The 23,793-nt window shown below is 45.0% G+C and overlaps 1 protein-coding gene across 1 annotated transcript in view; it reads right to left on the reverse strand.

The window, feature by feature from the left end:
- Window positions 1-11,514: 11,514 nt before the first annotated feature.
- The window catches only part of SEMA5A (semaphorin 5A), a 297,989-nt gene continuing 285,710 nt past the window's right edge, over window positions 11,515-23,793 (reverse strand). The window contains exons 18-21 of the mRNA XM_032861862.1: window positions 22,004-22,159; window positions 20,279-20,326; window positions 15,627-15,838; window positions 11,515-12,406 (exon numbers count right to left, since the gene is read on the reverse strand). Coding sequence (XP_032717753.1) covers window positions 12,287-12,406; window positions 15,627-15,838; window positions 20,279-20,326; window positions 22,004-22,159 — 536 coding nt within the window. The 3' untranslated portion in view covers window positions 11,515-12,286. The remainder of the gene's footprint in view (window positions 12,407-15,626; window positions 15,839-20,278; window positions 20,327-22,003; window positions 22,160-23,793) is intronic.

The raw sequence follows: 23,793 nt of genomic DNA on the forward strand, positions 1-23,793 counted from the left end.
GCTCTCTCTCTAAAATACATTTTTTAAAAGAGGTATAATAACACTTTTTAATTAATAGAATGATGTAGAATTTTTGCTTTGGAAATACAGGTACGATCTCATCTCTCATTTCCATGTTTGGTTTGATAACTGAGCAAGTTCTTTGTACCTTCAACATAAATTAGAAAAACAAGACAATTTATTGGTTTTTTGAAAGGGACTCAGAATCAGGTATTGCATTTTTTCAGAAAGAAAAACAGAATAGCTACAAGTCTGCATGCACTGAATGAGATGAATAATCCTTAGCTAGTTTCAGTCCTTTGTTTGTTTCCCACCTGCCTCCCTTGCCATGAAGAATAAAGGAAACTTGCCTCAGTTAGAATCTTTACATCTACTTTTGCTAATTCTCACACTTATCCAGGCCACTTCTTTCCCGAGTATACCAGTTGTTCTAGCAAAGTATTTGTAATTTATTATAATTTTTCAATCCTTATGAGTGCCAGATTTAATGAATGTTTCCAAAGAATTATGCCTTAATTAGTTTCAGGTATGGGCAACAGCACAGCTTATAGGAAGAAGAGAATGACAACCTGAAATTGTGTAACTTTTACATAAATCTTATTAGTTACTCAGCACAGTAATGTTCAGTTGTAATGAGATTGTTCTCCATCAACAGGCTAACTGTTGCTAAAAACAGGATGTCTTTCTTCAAGCAGAATAAACATTTTCCCTGTTTATGGGATTAACTGGCTTAAAATACCAGTTTGCATTTGCATTTATTCAAATTTAGAAGAGATGGAACGTAGGACACCTGGGTGGCTCAGTTTGTTGTGTCTGAACCTTGATCTCAGCTCATGTCTGGATCTCAGCACTCTTTTTTTTTTTTTAAGATTTTATTCATCCATTTGACAGAGATAGAGAGATCACAAGTAGACAGAGAGGCAGGCGGGGGGTGGGGGTGGGGGGAAGCAGACTCCCCGCTGAGCAGAGAGCCCAATTCAGGGCTTGATCCCAGGACCCTGGGATCATGACTGGAACCAAAGGCAGAGGCTTTAACCCACTGAGCCACCCAGGCACCCCTGGATCTCAGCACTCTTGATCATAGGGTCATGAGTCCAAGCCTCACATTGGGCTCTACTTAAAAAGAGAGAGAGAGATGGAACTTGTTTCAATTAATTGTGTTTTTGAATTATAGCTGCCAAGATTTGTGAAAGGACACCCTCTTTTCTTCTGAGAAAGGCCAACCAAACCTGGATCTCATAATGTATTCTGGTCTTAGGAAAGAAGAGAATCGGAAACATTGCTTTCTTCTTGGAGGAGAGTTGAAGATCTACGAAGCTGAGTGGGGGAGAAGCAAGATGGGAAGTGAAGCCTATAAGTGCCTTTCCTGTCTTCTCCATTTTCTAACCAAATGTGGGGCCATCAGATGATTTTTTTAACACAAGGTGATGATGATCTCTTTGGGACTGTGTAGGTGCCATGCCTTCTTCAATCTCATGCATTTACTCCCTTCAACTTCTCTCTCCAAGCGGACTCAGAGCACTTCAGGGAATGGATCTCAGCATGAACCACACCACCTGTCATTTCATCCCCATCTTTGGGTACCATAGTGGAATGTTGTGGGATTCCCAACTGTGTGTGAACATGCAAATGCCTCGTTTTGTCTCGTTTATTTTTAGGTTATCTCTAGATTCTAGAATAAGAGTTGGAAAACCTCCTAAATACAGAACCAGGACAGTATTTGAGCAGAGGGAGTTGGATAAATGCATTATCATGAAATGTTTTCTAAAGAGCTCATAGACATTAAAGTGATTAATGATGACTGATACTCTCAGCGAGGGTTTGAAGATCTCTGCTTTTCCTCCAGGTGAAGGGAAGCCTGCAGACCCTGAGGCTGAAGAGAAGAGCACTCTCAGTGGGGCTGTGCTGAGCCGGGTTTGAACCTGACTCTGTGCCATACCTCCTGGGGTCTTCAAGGGCCCTTCCCTCTCTATAAATTTAGAGGACTTCACCACTGTCTCTCAAACTTAACTTCGCACTCAAAAATTCCACTCTTTCACTTCCAGCAGGGAAGGAAACAGAGAAAGGAGGATAAAAATATGGAGAAAGTCACAAAGGAGAATGGTGTTTGGAGGTGTTAGGTGAAGAGGGCCCTGTGAGCTGTGGTGTTGCCTTGCATCCACTGTCTGAAGGGCTGTTTGGCTACCTGCTGCCCAATGACAGGATTTTCCTGGTGCTTTGATATGGCCACCACCCTCCTTCTCTGAGGGAAGGAGGGTATGTGGCCACCAGGGGGGTGCCTGACCCTGGAGGGCACTAAGACCTTGTAAGAAACCAGGAATGATAGCCAATCTGAGGAGGAAAGGAGGGAACTGGAGAGGAAACTGTGGTTGGGCTTTTGGCAGCAATGTTACCCTCCTCCTGACTTTCTGAGGAAGGACGGCTTCTGAACCCACCATTGGGATGCACAGTTGACTCTCTTTGGCCATCTGAAATCAAGCCCACACCCATGACCGTTGGAAAGTCATAATTCAGCAAAGTTTTCTCTGTGCTCTCCAATAAGTCTCATTTTCAAAATATTAGCAGAAGCTTTTCAACTAGAGATGAACACTTACAATTCTGTGTACTGTATGAGGAACACTTTTACAACGGTTCCTCTTGGACTTTATTTCTTCTGTTCCACTTTTGGTAGCTAGGCTTAAGCGCCTGGCATCACCAAGAACACACACACATTTATCAAATGCCGTCTTCCTTCAGCCCTGGCTCTGACTGGGATTACAGGGCTGAAAGCTTCAGACTCTTTCAAGGAAAATGTATGCCAAGCTGATTAATGAGAGAATAGCCTGTCAGCGTCATTTTCTGTTTTGTTGTATAAACCAAATCAGATCTCCTTTAAAGATAAACCAAGTGCAATTCCAGAAAAATAATACTATTTCAGATATTATTTTAAAGACAATTTCCTTTTACATTAAATAGCTACATTCGTGCAGTCAGACGCTCAGTCATTTCTGCTCCCTTCGCAAGCTGGGTGCCAGGAGACACTTCAAATGGAAATTTACATAATATATTTCAAATAGGTCCGAAAAAGTACTTTAAATGGTATTTCCATTTTATTTTTTAAAGAATGAAGTAGATTCTAAAAAGAGGAGTCGGTTACATACGCATTGTATGAGAATGTCTAAGGAGCAGAATCGGATCTTTGTAAATACAAAGATTCTGAGAAACAATCACAAGAAAGAAAATTGTGGTACAACACTATGTCACACGCTTTCTAAACGGACAGCCAAAGGTAGGTTCTTCATGAAGTCCTTTCAAACGCTAATATTTCATAAACTAGAGATACTCAGAACCCAGACTGAATTGGTCAAGGATGGGATCTTGGTGATATTTAAAAACAAAACAGAACAAAAACAACTCTCAGATAATGTGGAACCTTAGCTAATAACCTGTGTTCAGCAGAGAGAGAAGAGCTGTTCCCAAGAAGCTTAAGGAAATTATTCTTCTGGGACACTTTCAGCACTAAAGGATATCCAACCTTCTAACCTTCTAATAGGAGAGAGGTCTTCAAACAGTGTAGTCAGCCTGTGTGATCTGGGCAAAATACAGATTTTTAAAAATTAAAGATTAATGTTTCATTTCTTGGGGTTAAGAATAGTTTAATCATCATTTACATGCTTCACTATACATTTTTACTTTATTATATTGATTTTGGCCTCCATATTAAATGGGCTCTTTCAGCTTTTTGGCCAATTTAAAATTTTATATACACATGAAATTACACACATTTTTATATATAATATGGGAATACACACACACACACACACACACACACACAGAGTTGGTCCTTGAACAACACAGGTTTAAGTTGTGCGGTCCATTTATGTGTGAATTTTTATTTTTTATTAGTATAGGACTGTAAATTTTCTCTTTTTTGTGATCTTCTTAATAACATTTGCTTTTCTCTGGCTTACTTTATTATAAGAAAAGGCATACAACACATACTGCATAAAAAATAAAAGTATTGATCAACTGTTTCTGTGATTGGTAAGGCTTTGGTCAACAGTAAGCACTTAATAGAGTTTTGTTTTGTTTTTTTCGGGGGGGGGGGCACATCAAAAGTTACATGGGGATTTTTCAACAGCAGGTGTCAGCTCCTCTAGCCCCCGCATTGGTCAGCTGCGTATTGAACAGTTGAGAAAGAGAGAAAGAGGACAGGGCATCATGGACACTGCCTTATGAAATGTGACTCTCACTCAAGAGAGGTTTTCCTGGGTCAGGCATCTTCTATGTTCACGCTGATAGTCAGCAGTGAATTCGAGAAAAACCTTCTTTTAGGCAAGAAATAATGGAATGTGGTGTGCTGGAGAGAAGATGAGTAGAGCTTAAGGAATGAATCATCAACAGTACCTGATACCAACTCCTGGTGAATTAAAACCCTGGTTGGCTTTCCTGGTCCTATATCTCCTGTTACCCATAGGAACATTTCCAACACTTCTCGGCTGCATTGCAAAACCTTCAAGAAGTTAGTGGGGCCAATCTTGGCCACCACAAAAGAGGTCTTGGGGTCAGAAGAGCAAACAGGCTTTGGATGGGGGGGTTGCCCAGAGGGCTGTCCAGTCTCAATCTGATGAAACCCTCTTCAAGGAGCTGTTATGCCTTAACACCTCTGGAGGCAGAGGGACACTGAGGCAAAGAACAATCCCACTAAATTGTTTCCTAAATGGTAGGATTTATTTCAATGCTCACATACAATTGAATGAGACAAACTATTTACATAAAACATAAGTACAAAAAATATAATACAATTTATACTGTACATAGTCAGGATTCTCTTTTGTCTGAAAAATGTTGGCAGATAGAGATGGTGTGGAGGGGGTGCTATGGAGGGAAGATTGCACTCTCAGTGGCACTCACGATTATTCTTCATGAATTTATTGTTTAAAAAATTGTTAAAATTGGTTTGGATTACAGAAACTGGAAATTCACAAGAGCAGTGAGTGAGCACGACATTTCCCCTTCTTAATAACAGATCATTTTATCTTATAAATATGTTTGTTTTCTGGAAAGTTGGGACCTACAGTAGGTGTGGGTTGATTTCTGCTGATTGGCAGGTAACCCCGCCCCCACCACCAGCCAAGCCTCTTCTCAAAATTTTCATAACTGATCCAATGGAGTAGTACATGAGCTCGCTGCCTGGGATGTCACAAGTGGTATCGTAAACTGATTTTTGAAAGCAATGTATCTGTCAGGTATCATTAAACAACATTCTTGGATATAGACCTGGACAGCTCTCGAGTGAGGATTTAAGACCAATGAACTGATGAACAGTACACATAAAAGTGAAGACTACTGGAAATTTGTATTACACATTTCTAACATCAAGGTTTTTGTTCAAATGAAACCTTGAAAACTGAATGTAAGGACAGGGGAAAAAAGTGCGCCCAACAGCCCTACGAAGAAAGTTCTGACACTTCACGAGATTTCCAACAGGGCAACTGAAACTCCAGAAGAGAAAGACCACGTTGCCTCATCTAAAGGGTCCCATTCTGATTATTAATACATATTGTCTTTAAAAAGTTAATTTTAAGGTCAAGAACTTTATGCAAGTTTTCCCAAGGACTGAAGTTGGCTTTGGAGAAGGTTCAGTGGAAAAATGAAATAATTCCAAATAAGTTTATTTTGCATCACAAAACAGCAAAAGCAAACTAACACAGAACGAGGCATTTAATTTCATAACGTCTTCATAAATCACGTCAAGGGGCATAACACACAAGTTTTGTTACCCGCTTTTGAAGAATGCTACAATGAACCACGTTTGTGCATTTTCTTTGCAGATGACGTAGAGCTTCAGTAGTGGATGGAGGTGCTGGGGTTGAAGGCTCAAACTGTGCTTTCCTTCAAATGGCAGAAGTTCAAATTCAATGTTGGCCAATAGTCACAGTGTAAGAAAAAACACTTTTAGCCGAGAAAACACCATTAACTTTCCTACCCCAAATTAAGGTTGACAACTTTGTGTACGTGTAAGCAATGTTGACATTGACTTAAAAAATAAAAAAAGCACACAAAGCTTTAGGTGGTTCTCATTCCACTCAGTGTATCCATGCCAGCTGTCACCAGCCTGATTTTCCTCTATCTGTGGATCTGCCTGAAGAGGGACAGTAACAAAGCTTCTGACATCCATTGGCAGCTCATCAGCAACCCTATCATTGGTCCGAGGTGTTTTGTGGAAGATGTATAATTAAAGTGATGGACCACACCTCTGCCCTTGTTCTGGTGCCACCTGCCCTGCCAATGGGGGCAGACATCACATCTAGAATGTGCTCCTTGGGTCATTTTCCATTCCTGAGATCAAATAGATAAAAAAGAATGATTTTCTTCAAGGTGAGCCAATCAACCCTCTGCTTTGAACTAGAACCAGTAATGTCCTGATGCAATGATAAATCACCATCTCAAACAAGGCACTGGCAACTTTTTATGGCAAATCAAACCATCTGTGCTTACGGAGGATGGCTAACAATGCTTTCTTCTCAGCGACAGGAGAGGAGGACAGTTTGGGATTTTCCAGAATCCCAATTTTCCTCCCAGCTCCTGTTTATCGAGCACTTGAACCCGTCTGAACCACTGTTTGTACTACCATTCACCTCACATTTGGACTGTGTGGCATTAAGCTTCCACAAAGCTGTAAAAGAAAAGGGTCATGTTACCACCACTGGCCTCGGATTTCTTCCTAAATGGGAAGAGATGGAATGGATGGCATTACCTGTCCGAAATGTTGGTTTAAGAAATGCTGCAGAGTGGTCTCCTCTCTACTTTGTTCCTTTCAGGATTTAAAATATCCTTGGCTAGTTACCATCATCATGTCAATACAGCAAAACCTGTTTGTTTGAGCAAAAACTGATCCTGATTCTGGTCATGGGTAAGAAGCTTGATTGCTCCGGATTGCAGAACAACTATGATCTTTTGCAAATACTGCGAGGCAGTGTATATCAGGAACTGTACACTTGTATCAGGCTCTGAAGTTGGTTTTGATGATGTTTTAAGTCCCTGTGCAGTGTAAGCTACATTTTCAAGAGAGAGCAATCTCCATTCCTGATGCTTTTGTAACATGTACCAAATTTTTGATAGTGATGTATGATAGACAAAAAAACATTGATCCATCATGTCCCCAAAATACGTATAACACATCTTTAATATAAGTCCATTAAACAGGGGGTACAAAATAGTCATTCTAGAAATCCCTGCCAATAATCCAACATTGCATCTTGTTCACTACTTTTCAATTTCCAAAAGGAAAAGCAAGGATTCTGGCAATTTATTTCCCTGTATGTTATCGGTTTATCAAAACAGAAAATAGGAATATCTTGAGTCAGTGTTTGCAGAGTCACAAAGCATCTTTCACTTATTATTCATGACCTCAACTGGGAAGAACAGCAGAAATAAACTCGAAATCTTTATCTTCCATTGTAATGCACTGAGCGGTAATTGGCATTCCTTTTTTTTTTTTTTTTGAAGATTTTATTTATTGAGAGAGAGAGAGAATGAGAGAGAGAGAGAACAGGAGAGGGGAGAAGTCAGAGGGAGAAGCAGACTCCCTGCTGAGCAGGCAGCCCGATGTGGGACTTGATCCTGGGACTCCAGGATCATGACCTGAGCCAAAGGCAGTTGCTTAACCAACTGAGCCACCCAGGCACCCCCGGCATTCCTTTCTGCGCATTCTTCCGGTCAAAGTGATGCTACTTTACGTTCTCCCATATCACACCCATTGTCCCGAGAAGCAAAGTGCTCAACATGGCTTTGTTTTCTGGTACCAGATTATCATAGGTCATCGAACAGACAAGACTCTGTCCTCCTATTCTCACCAGGTGACAATAATGGAGACATGAAAAGGGGTGAATGTATTGGGCATGCCAAAACAATCGAGAACTCCTCTTTGCCTCATCTTGAAAGTACCTCAGAGTTTGCGTAGGAGTTAACGGTTCTCATTGTAATTCTCACCTTCAGGAACACTGATTATTGGAGGTTTATGCTTAGGGATAGTCCAGCTCTGTGGAGAATGGCTGCTTTGAGGCAGAAGCCATTCACTGTACCCCCCACTGGTACCTGTTGTCCCTGGGTGGGGGCCCCGAGCCAGCTTTCGAGATGAAAATGCTGAATTCAATGGAGAGCGCCCATTAAATGCCAGAAACCAGAAAACCCCAATGGAGAGTAAAAGACCTGCTGAAGGTGTTTTACCACTGTAGGGGACATGTCCATGATTTATTCTGAAAGCAAGGGAAATGTCATAAAGGAGCATCAGGATATTTGTGAACTCAGACGCTACCAAGACTACATCTTCAGTGTGCATTACGGCAGTGTTTATGCAAAATGATTAGCTGAGTGCAGACTTGACATATATTTAACATAAAATCTCCTCTGATCTTCCAGTAGACCCTGGTGTATCCTGGCAACACGGGATTCACCCACTAAGACTTTGTCCCTAACTGGGAAGGTGGTCTGACCCCTGGATTCTACCAAAGCCTCCAGTGGCAACACTCACCATCCTGGACTTTGAGTCCCACGACTCTCACCCCTGTGCAGATAAATAAGGAAGTAAGACCATCCTCGGCTGAAACTCCCGCCCTCAGGACAGTCGGTTCTGGAAGAGTCCCAGCGTCAGACCCACAGAACTGTACGCACATCCCGGCTCCCCACCTGGGACCGGCCCTCACACTCAGTTTGGGAGCCACTGGGTCCCCATTTTCACCTTTTCCCACTTTTGCTTCTCTTCCTTGTGGCATCACTCCGTGAGTCCGTGGGACCAGACCCTGGTCCACCCCGAGCACGGGGGCGAACCCTTCCCAGGGCCAGGGGCAACTCCGGGGCAGGGACACATGTCCCCCACCGTCCATTCCTCTGCAGGCCCTGAGGTACTCCCGCCCGCCCCGGCACGCACATAGGGAAGTGCCACTGGCGGTCAGGACACACCTGAGTGGGCTTGCTGGACGTCCCCACGGGAGTGGGGCGCAGAGACCTCCCCGAAGCATCACGGACATGGGCCTCCAGCGAGCCTGGCAACCAAGTGCAGAAGCACGGGGTCTGCTGGCGAAGGGGCTTCCGTGGGGCAGAGCTGCTCCCAAGTCACAGTCCCATCACTCAGGGGTGATGAACCCACGTTCATGCCAGCCGCTGGTCCACAGTGCTCCTGGGGAAAGCTGTGCTGTGGTCTCCCTCTGTAGGATGGGGCCTCCACAGTCTGCGCATTCAGGGCGGGGACTCCTCCAGCTGGAGAAAGGACCCTGAGCAGCCCCAACCCTGGGAATCACTTCCAAAGACTTTAATGTGAGACGAAAGCCACTTTCCTAATGAAAACAGGCAAACTTCAGCCCTACCCAGAAATAATCCTAGAGATTAAACTGTGATCAGTGTCATTGGATGTTGGGTTCAAAGCGGGGTGTGGCTTAAAAATAGTAATCCCTATCTGTGCTGCTTGTACTAGGAAGGAAGGAGGAAGGGGAGGGAAAGGAAAGGTAGGAAGGAAGGAAAGAAAGAGGAAGCGAGAAAGGGAGGGAGGAAGGAAAGAAGTAAGGAAAACAGAAGGGGAAGGAAGGAAGGAAAAGAAAGATAAAGACAGAAAAAAAAACAGTCATTCAGAAACTTACAATGTGACCCACGGGGAAGGCAAAGGTGGCAGCCTCCAGGAGAGCGACTTCAGGAAGGACAGCCAGGTGCACATGGGGGGCTCCCCTGTGAAAGCCGGCCTGGGGCTCAGGCACCAACCGGGGGGACGGCGGGGAGGCGCACAGCTGTGAGCAACAGCCACGGAAGGATGGAAAAGCCGAAGTTACTCCAAAGCTGCTTAAAATAGTTAGAATATAGTCAAAATTATTTTTAACCAATTGAAATTCTGTGAAATGAGAATGAGAGGGAGAGAGAGAGCACGAAGCCAGAGTCATCTTCCTTTGAGTAGAGTTTCAGTGGATGAAAACGAGAGCAGTTTTTTTGCGGTGACAAGTTCCAGGACGTATAATCCGCAACACCAAAACTCGGTGTGGAGAGAGGGCGCCGCCCCCGTCACTGCAGGAGCTGGACTGGAGCCCAGCGTGGACTTAGAAAGCATTTCCAGTCAGGTCCAGCGATGTTTTCTCAAAATATTAGTATTCCCTTTCCCAGGGGAGAGAAAATGAACTTTTAAGCTTAGAAAACACTGGAGGGAGGGATTCAAAACCAGCTACCATGTGCTTCGCAGTGAGGACATGTTTCTTAAAGGAAAGTGACGCCCAAGTTGGAGCATCTGGTGCAAATCCAGCTGAGGAACAACGGGGAAACCATCTGGTGGAATTTCACCTCCTCAGTATGGACTTGGGCTCTCCGTGTCCAAGCAGAGCGGTCCCACACAGCGGAGAAGCCGCACAGGACAGACAACATGGACGCCTGTTGGAAAGATCCAGAACACCACTGCAGTGTCCTCTCTCCAACCTCCCGGAGACCCCATCGTTTAAATTGGAATTTTAGTAGAAGAGCTTGTGAAAATCTGGCTGTAGGAGAATATTTTCAATACAACAATACTCATGACTAAATGTGGCATTTTCCCCTACACCCTCTGAAATTGTGTCTTTAAACTAGATAGGATAAAAGCACGGGTACTAAGAAGCCTGTGCACCTCACTGCCCGTGCTGTGGTGTCCATGGATCTGAAGGTTCACTGTGCAGTAAGAACCTGAATGACTGTCCATGTCGGCCATCATCACTGCGTCCGCGGGTGTAGGGGTGTCAGATGAACAGTTCCAGTCTTTCAGAAATTATCCAACCAACTGTATCAGTTGTTTATGAGTAATTTCTCCTGCTTTTTTTTTTTTTTTTTTTTGCCTTTCCAGGGACTTCTATGAGTAGTATTATAACACTCTGAAATGCTTAGTGGTGATCACTGCTCAGAATCGCAGGGATCACTGAAAACCTTACTTTCCTGCTTTCTCAAGGTACATCTTGAAATGCGATTGCCTTGGTGCAGGGAGAAGTGGGAGGGGGCGGAGGAGAGGGCAGCATTGAGAGAGATAGAAACACAAGGCACCAGAACGAAATGTGTTCTCCTCACCTGACCCGGAGGCAGCAAATGACAGCTAGGTACTTGCGGCTTACGCCAATATGTACATTGATGGGTTGCAGAAAGCCAGCTTCACTCATCAGTAATGCGCTGGGAAGGGGCTGATGGCCACACACTAGTTCTGTCAGCACACAGAAAATACAAAGTTGCTTCTCCTTAAAGGTCAGTTCTTTTTATCCTTTCTATAACATGGAAAATTAAAAAAAAAAAAAAGCTGGTTTCAATTATATTTCAAAGTATTTTCTAATACCTTCCCTCATTGGTGTCATGAATGTTCACGATCTTTCCTTGCAGGGATGGAGAGGAGGAGGAGGTTATCCAAATGGTGAGCGAGCGGTGGTTTTACACATGGCTCTCCAGGACCGGACAGGTGGGCTTCCTGGCCAACTGCGTGACAGGCAGCTTCCGGGAATGCCAGGAAATCCAGAAGCGAGAGTATGGCGACCAGCCCTGCAGCATCACACAGAAGGCTGGACCCTTCTTCATGTCTGAGCCTCTGGTCTTTACGCTCAGCTCCACCAGGGGTGACACTGGAACTGCATCAGGACTAAGGGAGGGATGAGCGTGTCACACCTCATACCATCATCACCTCCGCAGACACAAGCCAGGGTGCATCCCCGCCCTTGCCCAGGTGAGAACCATTCCAAGTCCAAACACACAAGTTGCTTCCGAGGATTCCACAGAATTATCCAGGTTGGGAAGATGGGAGATCCGTGGTGAGTAACTATACAGCCACATTCCTAGCCCTCATTTTACCAAATACTACGGACCTAACACTCTTTGTGGCAGGAGGCGGACTCTCGTCGGAAGTGTCTATTTTCTTGAATAAAAACATCATGAAGATTTATGCTCAAGAACAGGAAGACATTCCTATTTCTAAAGACTCCTTCCTATGTGGGTGGTACATTTATTAAAAAGCGCAAGAAAACAACAGACTTGTTAGAAAAATGGACCAAACGGCAATAAAAAAAAAAAAAACTATAAACAAAACTTCACGCCATGGCTCATTCGACAATGATCAAGCATTTAGACCAGATTTTCACGACATCATATCTAGATTTTTGTTGCTTTTCGGGATGTCTGCTTTTGGCAGCAATGGGACACTCGTGGCTTGAAATGCACTTGAAATGTATCCAAACTTCATCTCTGAAGTCTTGGAAACATGGGCAGTCATGGAGCATAGGCCTTGAGGAACGGGGGTTACGAGAAGCCAAAAATAGAACAGCTATCAGTACTCATCGTAGTTATTGAGATCTGTAAAGTAGGCATTAGAATAGGTCTTCCCAGTGAGATGAGGGTTGAAGTACTTGTTTCTTTCCTCTAGGATCAAGTTGTTTTTGTTAAATGCCTGTAAAAAGTAAAATAATAAGAGAGAGAGAGAGAGAGAGAAATTTAAGAACATTCTACAAGCAGTATTTCAGAAAGAGAACGTAACAAGGGGATGATTACATTGAATTTGAACTCCCTTCTCAGGCTCCCTTGTTCGAGATGTGTTTCCTCACCTCATTTGACTTCCCGAGGACCCGCCTCATGACCAGAATGAGGTTGGCAAGTTTTGACAAATAGATCTTGAGAAACCTTCAACAAACCTAAAACTCCCGTGATTTCAAATCAACAGACACTCCGAATGTTACGGGACAGTAAAATTTAAGCAGCTTTCTGATGATCACAGCGGGTACATTAATAAGAGATTTCAAAGGAGCTTATTTAAGTAAATGCATGAAATTTCAAATGCCCTGATTTCTCTCCATTTTCTACAGATGTCAGTAGGTGAGCATGTGATGAGAAAGCAGCCCCCCTCCAAACGGCCACCTGAAGGCTCTGCAGCCTGACAGGGGGCTCAGACCTAGCAGCGTCTGTACTTTTACCTAAAGACCCTGCTTAGTGGTTTCACTCTAAGTGCCTGTTTTGCTTTTCCTGGGGCACTTTTTTTTTTTTTTAATTTAAATTCAGTTAGCCAACATACAGTACATTATTAGTTTCAGATGTAGTGTTCAGTGATTTATCTGATGCCTGTAACGCCCAGGGCTCATCACATCACATGCTCCCCTCACTGCCCATCCCCCTAGTTACCCATCCCCCACCCATCTACCCTCCCGCCACCAGTCAGCACAGCCAAAATCAACAAGACAGGAGACAAGAAGTGCTGGCGTGGTCGAGGAGAAAGGGGAACCCTCTTACACGATCGGTGGGAATGCCAGGTGGTGCAGCCACTCTGGAAAACAGGATGGAGGTTCCTCAGGATGTTAAGAATAGCTGTCCTGGGACCCCTTTTAAAACAAACACTTAGAGGGCCATTTGGGTGGCTCGGTCGCTTTAGTGATTGACTTCTGATTTTGGCTCAGGTCATGATCTCAGGGTTGTGAGCTGGACTAGTGGGGAGTCTGCCTGAGATTCTCGCCCTCTCCCTCTACCTCTCCCCTCCCACAAGCTCATGCACCCATTAATTAATTAATTAAGAAAATGAAAAAATAAAATAACCACTTAAGAGTTGAGCCTTACAGCCACTTTATAAGCAACAAGTACCTGTCTCCTGCTCACTGCTGACCAGGGATGGAGGACTACTTCCCCGGGCTCGATGGGAAGGTAAGTCATAATCCCTGGGACCTGACTTCCTTTGAGTGAGTGCAGGGAGACTGTGCCTCCTGCCAAAACAAGCCTGGGGTTTCCCCTTCCCCAAAGGGGGAGCTAGGGTGCTCCCATTCATCAGGCCATAATATGAATGTTATTGGGGGGCCCAGCTATGGCCCCCAACACAGGCTACTGTAGCCACTTCTGACACGGATGCCCTTCCTTATGAAGTTATTAAAGCAACCTATACTTTCAAAATGCAAACTCTGCCAGGTTGAGGATGACTATTAAATAAAGCACTGACAGAGAGATGTAGGTTAGTTGGCAGAGGCCAACTCTCTAGGACTGGTCTGGCAAGGTATTCGAAGAAAGTTCCAGAAGGATCATTAGAGACTAGGCAGCCATCAGTGCCCTCAGAGCCCTCTGCCCTCAGAACAGTGAAATTTCTTAATATCTGGGTGGCTCCTGGATCTCAAGTGAGATCGAAGACCAGCTCAATTATCTTGAGACACTTAAAGTAACACACAAGTTCATAGGTTGGCATCACATCTCGAGGAGCCCCACTCTTGGGTTCTGAAGGCTTGTTTGAAAGGTTCTTGCTCATAAAAGGAGCTTGCGTTCCTCCTCATACTCTGGGAGCTCAGTGCTGAGAGGGTGTGGGGGCATGTTACTGGTGTCCTCCTTCACTCCCTGGCCCGAGCACAGGATTAACATCAGGTGCTGATGGGCTCTGGATCCTGGTGTAAGCAAGGCCCGGGATTGGCCCTGTCGCTGTCCCAGTGTCTGGGAAGGGACTTCATGGTAGGAGGGAAATGAGAGGACGCTGTGGCCCACAGCACGTAAGACTTTCCAAGCACATGAAGTCGTAAGGGCTGAAGACGTTCCATATTCCCACGTGGGAAGGAAATTGAATTTCAAAGGAAACCATCATAGTAGAGAGAGCAGAAAAATGCTCCCTGAGAAGGTTTAGGGGTCCCACCAATTTAAGAGGAATATCAAAATGGGAACTTCCTTCATTCACGTGGGTAGGCGAAGTCTACAAGAGCCCAGATGTCCTTCCCGCTACACCTCCGACTCCTGCATCTTATCCCCTTTAAGCCTCACAACAGAGATCTGACAGTCATATTGCTATACCCATTTTAAAGATGAAGAGACTGAGGTTCAAAGAATTAACTAACCTGTATTCTACACCTTGACGCACAATGCCTCAGACAAAAGCCACGCTGACTTTGCCAGGCACTATTCAAGGCACTTAGTGTTACTATTTCATCTGCTTCTCATGATCTCTAATTTATGAGGAGAAAACAGAGGCTCAGTGAGTGTCAGTAAGTGGCTTCGTGTTTACCCAGCTGATGGCTCCTCAACTCAGGTCTGCCTGGTCCAGAGCTGTTGCCCTTTCCGCTCCTTCTTCCTCAGAATGAGGAGACTGGCCATCGACTCTGTTTCTAGGCGAACACTGAATTCATCACCCATTGAGAAAATTTAACAGAAAACTTCGTCTCACACCAGTCACATAGCGTGCAAAGCTGAGGAAGCTTCATTATGTGTAAAACTCATTTGAAGATAGTTTTTCTAATAATGTAACAATTTTTCTCAGGATGTCATCCTGGTGATTCCTGCCATGAACATGGATATCGGATTACCCCACCCTGGTTCTCGTTACCACTGTGGAGTGTGTACAGGTCCTCAGCCTGGAGCTCTTCCCTTCAGCAAGAGCCCTCTTTGGACATGGAAAGCACGGTGGAGGCAGAGCTGGACATTGGCTAATGACCCAATATCTTCCAGAATTTCATCTGCTGTCATTTGCAAGTCCTATTTTTAATCCACTTCCCCACAGAAGGCGTCATCTTCTTTGCAGGTGAAGCACAGCTAAGATGGCAGCTCATCATGAGGGACACCGGTTCCCTTGCTCCCCAGGCTTTCACCTAAGCCACCACCCCTGAGCTTGGCCAACCCCCCAGGCCGCTTCCTTGTGCCTCTGTCTGCCACTCCCTTACCTTGATGGCTTCCACCGAGTCGTACTTGTCCAGTTTGTTGATGTGGTTGGTTATGCTGGTGTTGAGAGGGGCGGGAGCAACAGGGTGGATGACGGTGGCGTCGTGGGACTGCTGCTGGTAGCGCTGGCAGTAGGTGTAGACGAGCAATGTAAGGAGGCATCCCAGGATGGAGCTGCTCAGCCCCACAGCGATCATGTGGAACATGTTGAACTCTGGGAAGACAGCACCAAAACGGACGCACTTTGGAAAAGAACACGCCATTTGACGGTGCAATGCACTTGGATGAAAAGAGCGAGACAAAATAAAAGGCCCACAACCTTCCTTTGAAATGTCATGGCCACCCACACACTCCCACACAGGGAGCACAGCGTATTTTATGTGAAGGCTCTTACGAACTACAACCAGTCTCTTGGAGATCACCTTCGTACACTGGCAGAATCATCTCTTTTCTTTAAAGGATTGTACAATCCTGCTTATCTGTTTCAAGTGCAGTATGATCTCTGGTCTAGGGGGTTCCTAGAGAACATTCTTTCCATGCTCTTTAACAGGCGGAACATCCTTGCCTACAGCCTATGGGAACAAGGTGAGAATGCATTTACGGCTTCCAAGTCCTGTTCACAATTACTGCGTTTTGGAGACTTTATAAAAAAAATGGTTTATGCCAAAGAAATAAATGATTTGTGCCAAAGGAATAAAATATGGTATTTTAATGATTATGAAACAATCCTCTTTTACATATTTTTTTCTATTCAATAGGATCTTTGGGTTATTTTCCCTGAGTTATGAATACAAGACGTTGGAAAAAATGAGCAGACATGGATTTATGTCTCTAATATGGGACTGGCTTGAGGGACGCTAAGGTCACATGACAAAGACCTTGCAATGTCTGCGAAACAACCACATAGAAAAATAAATGTTCATCGTGTGTGATAGAACGCCATACAAGGAAGGTTTTAAGCCTTTCTTTCATGGAATAAAGACAACATCTGGGCAATGCTCATGAAGCTGGGCCTAGTGGAAATCAGGTGAAGCAGAAGATGACCTTACTTTGTCTACTCTGTTGGCACCAGGTGGCTAACCTGTCACCTGTGGGTTACTGGCCTTGTCCCTGCACAGGACACGTCCCGGGGACGGGCTTCCCCCCCATGCCGTTCCCTCCACACACCACCAGGGGGCAAAGTGTCACCCATGCTCTTCCCTGACCGGTCGGTCCATCCTGCACTCAAACAGAGCCATTGGAAATGCCTGCGAGGCACGCTGCGGACACCAAGCAAATCACAGAGTCACACAGAGGTCCCCAGGCCCTCAGGGGAAGAAGGCCTGCAAGTTTGTCCCTTGATCTAGGCCTTAGGGTGTTTGCACCACAACTACCCTGGCTCCTGCCTGAATCTACAGCAGAGGCAGGGTACCCTCACTGTCCCCACACCTTGACACCTCTACGCCATGTCCCTTTACTACCCCTGGATGCCGCGTTCCTGGGACCCCTGAGAGACAGAGCTGCATCCCCAGGTCAGCGGCCAGCATGCACGGAGGCGGGGCGCACTGGAAGCTGCAGCCCCCACTCTTCCCCCATTCCTGACGTGGGTGTCCAAGCCGGCAGCTCCAGGCCCTGGATCATCCAGCCAGACGTTATTAGAATATTCCACAAGCATCACCTCCCCCACCTCCACCTGTTTCTCGCTTCTTGATTCTCTGGTCCCTGGTCTAACAAAATGGAAGCAATTCACGAATCTCTGACCTCTCCGGATTTTGTCTGAAGCCTCCAGAGGAGGCTGGACCTGGACAGGTTGGACCAAGCACCGGGGGGCAGTCCACCAGCCATCTCCAGAGGTGTCCACTAGAACACTGAAACTGTGCTCAAGGCACGCAAGAGTGGATGTGACACGTGCTGTCATCGTTTTATTCTGCAGCCACTTTGAGTCCCCAGGGTCAATGCCACCCACCGAGAAGAGTGCTTTCTGCGGCACTGATGGCATTTGATTATGACGTGCAGAGACGTATGGTGCTCGCCATATGCGGATACTTTGTCATCAGCTGATGAATCGTGTGTGCAGGTGCCCGGGGAGGCTGGGGCCAACCGACACCTTTATGAGGATTATATAGACTCGGTGTCTTATGAAACCAAAAATAGCTAAATTGAAAAATTTCAATAGGCCTACATTTTTCTGCATAAGGAAAAACAGTGTCTATCAAATCTCTTTTGAATTTGCTTAGGTTGGCTCTTTGCTTTGAACATGCTTTTTTTCCCTATTGTTTTGGTGAGGAAAGCTGGACTAGAAACCAGCTACCCACTTGGCTCCACTGGATGATTTCCTTTACAAAATCTGGTTGATTTCTCTTCAAATGGAAACAAAAAAAGACATCTGTGTTGTCTTCCTAAACATCCCAGAACATTTTGCCAGGTGATTCTTCTTACCCATCAGCCCTACAGTCAGATCTTGCTTAACCTGACACGTCGATGTTAGCAGCTGGAGATCTAAGAACATCAGTTGTGAATACTACAGAATGAAGAACGTCCCTATGATTTAATCATGTCAAGGCATAACTTGGGGTTGGGTAGCCAGTCAGCCCATCTGACTCAGACACACAGAAGCAGCATTTTAGGATGGGAATGGACTTTGCACCATGTTCTCCCAGGTGCTCAAGGCCCTTGAAAGTCTCCTGTATCCTAACCCAGAGGGGGTTGAATGGGGAAAGTGGTTTTTGAATCTCTGGTGGGCATGGGGGACCAGTCAACTCTGCCGGGATATCAGCAGACCAAGTTCTGTCTTGACCTCACGTAGGACAGGGGCACCCCTTAAAAACTCTGCTTCACTTTGGACATACACTGCTTTCGAGGGCAGCAGGCACCCCTGGACCCTGGGTGATGTCCAAAACTGTCTCCTGACCAGGGCTGCTGTGGCACCAGCCCTCCAGACACAATCCTTCCAGAGACCCAGTACCAGGGTCCTTCTCCTGTGGTGCTCTGGCCTTAAAGCTTCCACTCAGATCCCACTGCCTGGATCCCAACTCTGGCTCCACTGCTGACAACCTGTGCCAACTTCGACCAATGGCTTCATCTCACTCTTCTTGACTTAATGCAGATGACAGTACAGGGCTGCGATTTCCAAAACCAAAATCTCTGGAACGGACTTTTCATTACTCACCTGGCCGCAAAGCATGACCCGACCCGACCCTATTGCCGCAGAACTAACTAGAACTGCGAGAGAAGCGTTAGCATCTTCACTTGGCCCACACGTCACGAGGCGTCAGGAAAGAGACTAGTTACAGAATGTGGACCTGGGCATTGCAGAGTGTCACCTAACAGACATCACACGCCCCCTAGGCCCGTCTGAAATCTGAAAACCGTTGAATTCTAAAACCCTTCTGTATTTCCAAAGGTTTTATGTTAAAGAACCGTGGGCCGTGGAACCTACATGAACATCCTTTGTTGGATCAAATAGGACACTTCTTGCCATTTGATACAGTGGTGTGGAGTGACTGATCTAAAAATATTAAGGGACCCTTATGGCTATGATTATTTTTTTATGGGAACTAGAGTCTATTCATCTTCTAGCTGGATCCCAAGTCAGTGACTGCCAGTCTGTGAGCTCACGGAACCGATGTAGGTCAGACACCAGACACAGCACGTCTCTGGGGTCTTTTATGACATGAATGCTGTTCCAGAAGGGTTAGGGCTATTCGTGTCCCCATGGTCATCTCAGTGCCCCTCGCAGAGCTCACGGAGTGGGTGCGCCACAAAGATTAGTTAGTTAGATTAACAGCTAACTAAACAGAATGCAACAGATAGTGAGCTCTTAATTCACGTAGTTAACAGCAGTAAGTACATTCCTAAAACACACTCACAGAGCTCCGGATTCCATTTGAACATGCAGACCAGAGCTTCTGTGACTCCCCCCATGGACTGGATGATTGTAGGAATGGTATTCACAGGTCAGCAGCCACACTGTGGTCTTGGTGTGGATATTGGCTCTGACTACCAAAGGCTGACAGAGGATAGGCATTGACCGGTGGACAGTCAGCCCCTCCCGCCCAGGCAAGTAAACACAGTCAGGTCCAAATTTAGCACGAGCTGGAACCAGAGAATGTGAGTGATTCAAGTTTGCAGCAAGTTTAAAAACCGCCTCTAGAAATGTAGTTCTTAACCGTATGTCTCGTCACCGTGTTGTCACTCCAGCAGTCTGAAGGCTTTATCAAGGCTGGATGCCACATATGAGATCTAAAAATATGCAGAAAATGCTTGAATTGAGTTTTACTCATGAAAAATTTAACTATAGCTAATATCAAGATCATTGGTTTGTAAAGCTTTTAAGCTTCCACCGAAATCACCTGAAAAGCTTAGGAAGCCACAGAGACCTGGGACCCACGCAGAGAGGTTCTGATCCTGCAGGTGGAGGCAGGGCCCGAGAATGTGCATTCTGCCACGCCCCCACGGTGCTGCTGCTGCTGCTGGTGGATGCCACACCTGGGAACCCTGATCCAGATGTCAAACACTGACCACCCACAATCATACTACAAAGCATAACGTGTCTGGATCAAGGGTTTCTCCCATCCGTTCTTCTTGGGCCAAACATCATATGAAACACATGGGAAGAGAAATGATGGGAAAATATCAGAAATCAATTAAAAATTAATTAAAAACAGGAGCTTACCCCCACATCGTTTCTCTTCTATGCTACTGGATCTCGCCACAGAAACTTCTGGAAAAAAAAAAAAAGAATTAATCAAAATGTGTAAAGGGTGTTGGGAAGAAAGAGCACATCACTGGTTCATTTACAGATTGTCTAATGATTTCATGTTTTATGTGAGTCAAAGTTCCAAAAGCCTGATTGCTTGTTTAAAAAAAAAGTCCTATGTTTCTTTGTTTTAAGCAACCTGAGCTGTATTTGGTCAAGGTCATCTGGATTGGGAAGGAGTGAGATTCATTATCACGGAAAGAAAAGGTTACGGTCCTTTGGGTTGAAACCAGGGCACTAGTTTCAAAATAAAGGCCAGAGTATGTGCAGATTTTCTGTTACCATATATTTTGCCAGTTGTAGATTCCAGTGTTGGCCTGGGTGTTCCTGCCTCTGAGCAAAGCCGGTGTCGTCAGATTCCCTGCAGAGGGGACCAATCCACCAGAGCGCCAAGGAAATTGCCAGAATAAATAAATCTCCCATCAGCACCCACTCATGCTTTTTGCCATGACACACATTAAATACCCAAGTAAAATGCCAGCAAGAGACAGATCCTGGAACCAGTTTAGCCCATAAGGATCAAACACCATTTCAGGGAACCTGAGATGTTATTCTCTCCTGTACTGATTTTTTCGGTGGGTAACAAGAAGTAGCGATATGTCTACGGTCAAAAAGGAAAACAACACAGTAAATACTTGTAGTTCTGTACCATACATGATGGAGGTCGCTTATAAGACTAAATCTAATAATTCTCTCTAAAATATGGTTACTTTTTCTGTAAGTGGAAGAAAACAAGGTGATTACTTATTATTATCTTTTAGGACGTTGGTCTCTGCTTCGGTCTACATCACTGCCCTAACGTCCACAGTGGACATACACAAAATGCCTTGGAGGTGTTTAACACCATGCTTGCACATGACAGATGACTGGTGATCATCAGTAAATGAACACTGATTTCACATGGAAAAGTCCACAGCCCAAGGGCCAGCCAGTCTCTTCTCCAAGACGAGAACCCCGGGAGGTTTCCGTCTTCCCAAGTAAACCAAAGTTGCATAAAGAATTGGCCTTTTTATTCTGTACAAACACACGCACACAGCACTGCAAAGGCATTTAACCTAATGTCAAAATAACAAGATATTTGTGGAGCATAACAAATAGCATGGAGGTCATGGAGAGTTAGGAGAAGGCAGTTGGGGGAAATTGGAAGGGGAGGTGAACAATGAGAGACTATGGACTCTGAAAAACATTCTGAAGCATTTGAAGAGGTGGGGGGATGGGAGGTTGGGGGAACCTGGTGGTGGGTATTAGAGAGGGCACGGACTGCATGGAGCACTGGGTGTGGTACAAAAACAATGAATACTGTTATGCTGAAAATAAAAATAAAAATAAAATAAAATAAAACAAGATAATCTATTTTGATTTTTTGAGCAAAATCGTCTCACTGTGTTATAGTCAGTAAATTGTAGGAGATATTGTGTTAGAAAAAAAGTTGTTAACCCTCATGGCTCAAATGCAAGCCCAAACCCACAGTTATCTGTAAATCTACCGTCTAATTACCTTGAAACCACAAGAGTTGAGAGAATCATCTCTGTTTCACCAAACAAGACCTCCAAGGACAGATAAAACTCCCACCGAGGACTCATTTTCTCTCTAAATGATGGAAATGATTTGGTCCACACTGACAAGCCTCTCTGCCCATACCTGGGATGTAGTTGGAATCAAAGCCACACTGCCGGCTCTCGGTGGCGTTTCCAGAACACTGGCTGCCCACAGGAAACAGAAGGATGCACTGGCGGGCACGGACCTGGACTCCAGATGCGTCACACTCAGACCAGTCTGACCACTCCGACCAGCTCTCTGCAATGACCGGAAGATGGGACATGTGACAACAATGCCTCCTGAGATCAACCCACCTGAAAGCACCATAGGTTACACACATGACTTTAAATTTTCACATTACATTTGTAATGGGTCTGTGTATAAGTAGGATGGACACGTACCCTCTGAGCACCCCAGTAAATCAATTACACATGGGCATGAATAAAAGAACTTGGAGACCTTCGATCAAAAATAATGTGCTTTTCTAAAATCCATGTTATTTTAGTGTTTTAAAGCCATTGTAATTGAACACCCGACACGCTGATTCATGAGGTCCAGCTGTGCGGAGATGGTCAGTGGTCACGGGAGAGAAATCTTCAGTGTGGACCCTGTTTCCCACAGGGCAATGCTCCTCTGTGAAGAGCAGTCCTCAAACGCTCTCCTGCCAAAATTCCTACAGGCCTCCGAGCTCAGGCAAGAGAAATGGTGCTGCATGAATGCGAGAGCCCTGGTTGCTGAGAGGGGTTTCCAGCTCCTACAAGAACCTTTCCTTCTGTCGCAAAAAATAATTCTGCAGTCGATACACCAATGTCAAGCTGTACATGAGGTAGAAGTTCTTTTATCCCAGGTGTATTGTTGCCTCTGGGCCCAAGATCAGCGCATGAGTCGGAGGTCAAGGCCCAAAGCTAAGTGATCTAAGGTCACTTCACCCTCAAGTGGAAAATTCGCTCTGATTTGTGAAATTCACCCAGGCTTACAGATGTTTGAAAAGAAATAACACTCATATTTTGAGTAAGGATGTCAAAAAAACTGTGCTCTCAATATTATTTGGAAATACTGAACAAATTAAAAGGGTTTTTTTTTTATGCAGTTTGCTTTTTTGTTCTTCTCAAATTTCTGTACCATCTTTGTGTTACAGGGGAAATCTGGAAATCCAACATGTTCTTGGATCCACTGAAAGAAGTGACATTTTTCCTTAAAAATGTGTAAAGTACCAGGTTTGGGGATGACCGTGAGAATCTGGTTTCTAGGCACTTTTCAATATAAATGGAACCTTCCAGATAGATCTGCAGGAGCAAGTTAAAAAATTAAAAGTGTGAACCAGGTGGTGGGTATTAGAGAGGGCACGGATTGCATGGAGCACTGGGTGTGGTACAAAAACAATGAATACTGTTATGTTGAAAATAAATTTTAAAAAATGATTAAAAAAATTAAAAGTGTGGTTGTTTCAACGTCAAAGTTAGACTCAGAAGATTGTGTCTCATTTCCATTCTAAGCAGCCCCCATGTGTCAGGACAAAGCAGATTACTGGACGAGGACACTGCTGCAGGGTCTCCACTGGGCACCTGTGTGAGCCAGCTTCTGAACTTGGGTTCCCCACCTCCCTCCCTGGAGCCCCTGGACCTGAGGCCAAGACCTTCACAAGGGCTCTCCTTGCTCTTCAACCTGATTTTCAGATCCCATTACCACGTTAAACCTTTTAAAAGTGCATTGGGAAGGAAAAAATGAAACATGATGGGATTGGGAGGGAGACAAACCATAAGAGCCTCTTAATCTCACCAAAAAAACCTAAGAATTTCTGGGGGTGGGTGGGGAAGGGAGAGGGTGGTTGGGTTATGAACATTGGGGAGGGCATGTGCTATGGTGAGTGCTGAGAAATGTGTAAGCCTGAC

Source organism: Lontra canadensis, unplaced genomic scaffold (genome assembly GCF_010015895.1).
Source record: "Lontra canadensis isolate GAN:19392208 unplaced genomic scaffold, GSC_riverotter_1.0 scaffold22, whole genome shotgun sequence".
Lineage (NCBI taxonomy): Eukaryota > Metazoa > Chordata > Mammalia > Carnivora > Mustelidae > Lontra > Lontra canadensis.